Below are 6,000 nucleotides of genomic sequence, written 5' to 3' on the forward strand. Positions count from 1 at the left end.
CTACCACTTATATTTTTATCAATACTTTTCTGAAGTTTCAGAGACAAAATATAATTTAGTGTAATTTTTAAAATAATTTTATTCCTCCCAAATATACAGTACAGTTTCTGGGATATCTTGGCTTTCTTTCTCTTCCATTTGCATAGAATTTTAAATTTTCTTTCCTCCTATTTCTCTGTTTAATTTGGATTCTGTTCCCAGGTGTTATTTTACTGTGTGGTTTTATGAAGAAAGGAAACTTTGCCTGTTAGTTTTGAGAGTTAATAGATCCCAGGTGGCTCTAGTTCCTGTGGAATTTCCTGTGACTCTTTGAGCTCACCTCTGGAGGAGTTGGAAACATCTGCCTTTGATGGCTACCCACAAGCTGATGCACTGAGCTTCTGAGACATTTGAAGTCATCAGGTGGATGCCACCTGGTTTTCCCCTGCCTTTATCTTCCCAACATGTCTACACCAGCCTCCTTTGTTAGTTTAGGTGCTATACTAACAGGCTGTTTTGTCACATCATTTCATTGTATGTGTTTCCTATGGAGTTTTAGTACTATTATTTGGGTAGTTTAAATTTTTACCTCCTTCATATTATACCCCATTTGTGCAATAGAATGAATATTAACAAAATGTACGGTGTGTAAAACAGCATCCAGGGTAGTCACAACATGATTGGTACCCCCAGTTACTCTTAGGGCCCTTTCCACCAGACATCAAAGTATTCTAATATATGACAGTATCTAGATGAGTTTGATATGGCTTTGAACTTTCAACATTACATAATTTTATGATTTCATGTCTAGTTTCTTTAGCTGATCATTGTGTGTAACATGCATATCTTCACTTTTTTTTCACAGATTCAGCAAATTATGCTCCCCAAGCAAATTCTTGGGATCTAGATATGTTCATTCATTTACATGCTATCTAAGGGCATAATAGCAGTATTAAGAATTGATCTTTTACAAAGGATACCTCAGTCAGTCTGCTGTATTTGTAATTTGAGGCTAATGCTTATATACTGCTATACACAGTGTTTTGATGTACACACACTTGATTGAAATGTAACTAAGAAGACGTTGTTGAGGGACAAAGAATTTGGATAGTCATGTGTTTAATACAATGTGTATATATATGTTTATATACAATGTACCTGCATATGTATAAATACACACAACTTTATATTTGGAGAAATGAGAAAAAAGAGCAGAGGAGAGGAGAGTGGGAAGGAGGGATCTTGGGAATGAGATGAATCTCATTTATGTTTCACATACATCTAAATATACCTAACACCTAAAGATGATTGTATAGAAGAATTTAAGTACTTTTAAAATCTTGACTCCTACTTTGATTTGACCCATTTTATGAGGACAGTGTGGAATTTTCTGTTTGTGACACTTTGCTGACACTCACTTTGAATCTTAAAGCATTTTGAGTTTTGGATTAGGAATATGCCTTTAGATTCTGAATTCGTGATTTTCTTATCCATGTTGTAAAAGCTGAGATTAGGTGCTAAGCCAGCTCAGCTTGCTCAACCAGGGCTTATTTAGGTTTCTAGCCCATTATTTCTTCAAGCATGCCTTTTAAGAATCCCATGTCTTACTTTTTGAATGTTGAACTATATTTTTAGATCTTTTGATTCTGTTTCACAGGTTTCTTAATTTTTTAAAAAGTTTTTGTGTTATTTTAGTAATTTGCCTTTATGTCTGTCTGTGTATCACTGTGTGCCTGGTGCCTACTGAGACCAGAATGGCGTGTCAGACTCCCAAGAACTGGAGTTTCAGACACATGTGAGCCACCTGGGCATCCTGGGAACTGAAACTTGGTCCTCTAGAAGAATAGCCAGTAATCTTAACTGCTGAGTCATCTTGAGCTCTGGGCTTTTTGTATTTATCATTCTGCTTGCTTTTATTATAGCTATTTATTTTGAAAATTAATTCTGATTTTTAAAATGTATGTATGTATGTATATATTTATTTATTTTTAATGATTCCAGTGTGCTGTTTACCCTTCCTCATTCATTTTCCTGGACTCATACCTGAAATTTTTAAAAATGTATGTCATTTTTCAACATACCATCAATTTTCTTGATTATATTAATCACAAAAAATAATTTAAAGTGCCTTTCTTCTATAAGTCAGTATTTAGAATATGTTTGTATTTGCATCTTTGTCTTTTTTTTTTTTTAGCAGTGATAGTATCCTGGCCCTAGGTATTCTGCTTACTTTTAGATATAGTTCTGGATATGTTTAAAATGTTTTCTATTTTCTTCATGAAGAAAGGGTTTTGTTTTCTCTTCTAGGCAGGTAGCATTAAGGTCTAAATGCCTCTGATCCAAATGGGATCTGGTTTCAGTCTATATTGAGTTTTGATAAATTCCAGTTTATCCTTAGGGTCCTGAACAGTCCCAGCTCATCTCTCACTGTGGCATTAGCCCCCACTTTAAATTACAATCATTGGGCCTTTACTAATACAATGAGGCATTTCTTTCCTGTTGGTGAGAGGTGGTAAATTGACATTGGACCATTTGGAGAACTATGGACCCAGGGGATACTTGATTCTGGAGAACAGAAGGCTTAGTTTTTTACTTAGTTTTTGAGGACCTTCTAGGCTTCAGTTTTAATCTCTGTGGGTTTCATAAAACATATTTCTCCATCTGTAGAAATTAGTCTTTTTTTTTCTTCATGCTAGCGCTGGGATTTTAGTCTGACTAGTCAGTGTCTGTAGTTCATAAACACCAATGGGGACACTGAAGTGTCAATAGTACTGCAAGGGTTCGTTTCTTGGGGTAGTGCATCTCAGTTTTGTGATCCCCATCTCTAAACAACGCAAGATTGTTGGGGACTGCACTCTGCTTTCCAGATGATTTTATTTAGCTTTATTCCCTGATGTCTCGGGAATAAAGACATTTGAGAGTCAATATATGACATGTTTTGGAAACTGGTTGCATTCATAAGATGCTATAGAATTTAAATGTTGTCTTCTACCTTGTACAATCATAAGAAAGTCTTCACAATTTTTCTGTTCCTAGCACTAACCATTTTTCAAATGTTAGCTGTTCAAACTCAGCCTCTAGTCCATACACAGATCTTCAAATGCTTCAGAAAAAAGAGAGGTGTGCACTGTGAGTCCATTTTTGAAAGGATTGTCTCTTAAATAGCATATCATCTGTAGTCTTCATTTTGCTTCTAATATCCTAAAAATTATTTATTTTTCAGCTTTCCTAGATTTCAACAGAAATAGCTGTTTACTATAAATTATCCCATCTAACCCCAATTTTTATATATTTTTACTAGGGGTTTTGTGCCTCTTTGAGGTTTTTACCCCTATGGCTATCATATATTATCACAACTTTACTGGCTGATCATTTTATCTTTCTGTAGATTAGAGGTCTAACAAGGGCCATACCTGGCTAAATTGTAAGTAATTGTTTCATGCCTGCATTTCAGTCATAGGTGCTAAATGTGTAAGTGGCCTTTCTGAGCACACTTCCTAATCAGATGCTCTGGCTATACATGAAATGATTATTCCTATTTGTATGCTGATTGGTAATGCAGCCTGTTTTGTTTGTTGGGTCAGAATTGCCCATCATGCTGTCCTTGATCCAGATGGGCAGTGCTCTGTATGAGTGGTATTAGTGAAGTGTGCTTACTCTCTCAGGACAGCCCTCCCACTTAGTTCTTCACTTGGCCACCTTTCTAACATGGCTGGATGGCAGTTAAGAAAAAGACCCAATGGAAAGTTTGAAAATAAAGGATTAAATATTTATCATTTAAGCACTAAAAAAACCCTAATTTAATAATTGCAACAGTAGACAAAAATGTTAAAGGGAAAAGAAAGTGCCAGTAGAAACATATGGAGTTATTCATAATGGTAAGACCTAAAAGCCTTGACAACTAAAATTATATGTACTTTTCCAAAAAGTTTTAACTTGGTTGTTTATTATTCACTGGTATTTTGGCAATGCGTTTTCTTACCTGAAGTGGATGGCCCTTCCTCTGTCAACACTGCTCCTTGTGGGTTTCTGTAACCTGCTTTCTTTACTGTTATTCATGTTAACCAAGGAGTGAGAGGTGATGGCTAAGGTTAGACCAGTACTTACTAAGAAAATATAGGAAACATGCATGTGAATTTACTGGGGCACTGCAGCTTGCAAAACCAACTCAGATGACCTTGTTTCCAACGCCCTTGTTAAGAATGTGAACTTTGCCTATGTATGTTTATACCAATTAACTCACATTTCAGTTTTTCTTTTCTGGTTTATTATTTTGGCTTATTTTCAGTAAATCATTTCTTTTGCAAGTTGTGGATGCATGCTTGCATCTGTGTAATTTTTTCAAGTATTAGTATTTATGTCTCAGAAGGTAAAAGTTTATATAAAATATGTATAGCTTTATTAATTTACATATCTTGTTATACCCACTACCATTAATTCCATACTCATAAAGTATTTACTGAATGCCCAGTCTTTGCTAACTACTACTAACCAAATTATAATGTGCTTTTTTGAAACATGTATATCAATTACTATACAAATTGAACAGGTTATATTTAGGATTATGTATGCATATGCATACATGCAGGCTTTGGTTTTGAAAGAGAACAAGTATGGGCATGTGAGAGGATGTGGAGGAAGGAAAAAGAATAGAAATGATGTAATTATAATCTCAAAATGTTACTGACAGATAATGCCTTCTCAAGAGTTTGTTTCTTTCCTCAGTTGTCCAAGCACTTGATTCAGTCTCTTATAGCGAGGCAGGAGAGACACGTTTACCACTGATTCATTACTACTATGTTGGAAGCAATGGGAAAATGAATGGAAATCTTTTAATTTTTCAGGATGAGAGAGACCCAGAGAGAGAAGACGAACTGGAACTGAAAAGAAGTCTTTTATATAGAGACTCTGCTTATGACAGTGACCCTGAGTATAGGTATGGACTTGTTTCTGTGTGTGGAAATCTTTTTCATAGCTAGTATAAAAATGACCCATTCCTCTTTTTTTTTTTCTAGATTTAAATTTTATTTTCTTAATTAAAAGTCTGTATGTCTGTATGTGGCTGTGTGTACGTGAGTGCAGATGCCTTTGGAGTTCGGAGACATGGGATCTCCCTAGAGCTGTAGTCTCAGGTGTCTGTAGAGCATACAACATTGGTTCTGGGAACAAAGCTTAGCTCCTCTGCAAGAGCAGCACTCTTTTTTTTTTTCATTTTTTTATTAGATATTTTCTTCATTTGCATTTCAAATGCTATCCCCAAAGTCCTCTATATCCTCCTCCCGCCCTGCTCCTCAACCAGGGAATGCCAGGTATACTCCCGTTTCCTGGCCCTGGCACTTCCCTGTACTAGGGCATATGATTTTCCCAAGACCAAGGGTCTCTCCTCCCATTGATGGCTGAGTAGGCCATCTTCTGCTACATATGCAACTAGAGACACAGCTCTGGGGGGTACTGGTTAGTTCATATTGTTGATCCTCCTATGGGGCTTGTCTAGCTCCTTCTTTAGGGGCCCTGTATTCCATCCAATAGATGACTGTGAGCGTCCACTTCTATATTTGCCAGGCACTGGCATAGCCTCACAAGAGATAGCTATATCAGGGACCTGTCAGTGAAATCTTGCTGGCATATGCAATAGTGTATGGGTTTGGTGGTTATATATGGGATGGATCCCAGGGTGGGGGCAATCTCTGGATGGTCCTTTCTTCTTTCTCAGCTCTGAAGTTTGTCTCTGTAACTCCTTCCATGGGTATTTTGTTCCCCATTCTAAAAAGGAACGAAGTATTCACACTTTGGTCTTTTTTTTTTGAGTTTCTTGTGTTTTGCACATTGTATCTTAGGTAGTGTGTAATTTTCTGGCTTAATATCCACTTATCAGTGAGTGCATATCATGTGTGTTCTTTTGTGATTGGGTTGCCTCACTCAGAATGATATTCTCCAGGTCCATCCATTTGCCTGAGAATTTCATAAATTCGTTGTTTTTAATTGCTGAGTAGTACTCCATTGTGTAAATGTACCACATTT

At 36.4% G+C, this 6,000-nt stretch overlaps 1 protein-coding gene across 4 annotated transcripts in view; it reads left to right on the forward strand.

Annotated features, from left to right (window-relative positions):
* The window catches only part of Spata6 (spermatogenesis associated 6), a 104,365-nt gene that overhangs the window by 91,646 nt on the left and 6,719 nt on the right, over positions 1-6,000 (forward strand). For all 4 annotated transcript variants that reach the window (XM_021159685.1, XM_021159686.1, XM_021159687.2 and 1 more), the window contains one exon: positions 4,824-4,915. In XM_021159685.1, coding sequence (XP_021015344.1) covers positions 4,824-4,915 — 92 coding nt within the window. The remainder of the gene's footprint in view (positions 1-4,823; positions 4,916-6,000) is intronic.

Source organism: Mus caroli, chromosome 4, assembly GCF_900094665.2.
Source record: "Mus caroli chromosome 4, CAROLI_EIJ_v1.1, whole genome shotgun sequence".
NCBI classification, from domain to species: domain Eukaryota; kingdom Metazoa; phylum Chordata; class Mammalia; order Rodentia; family Muridae; genus Mus; species Mus caroli.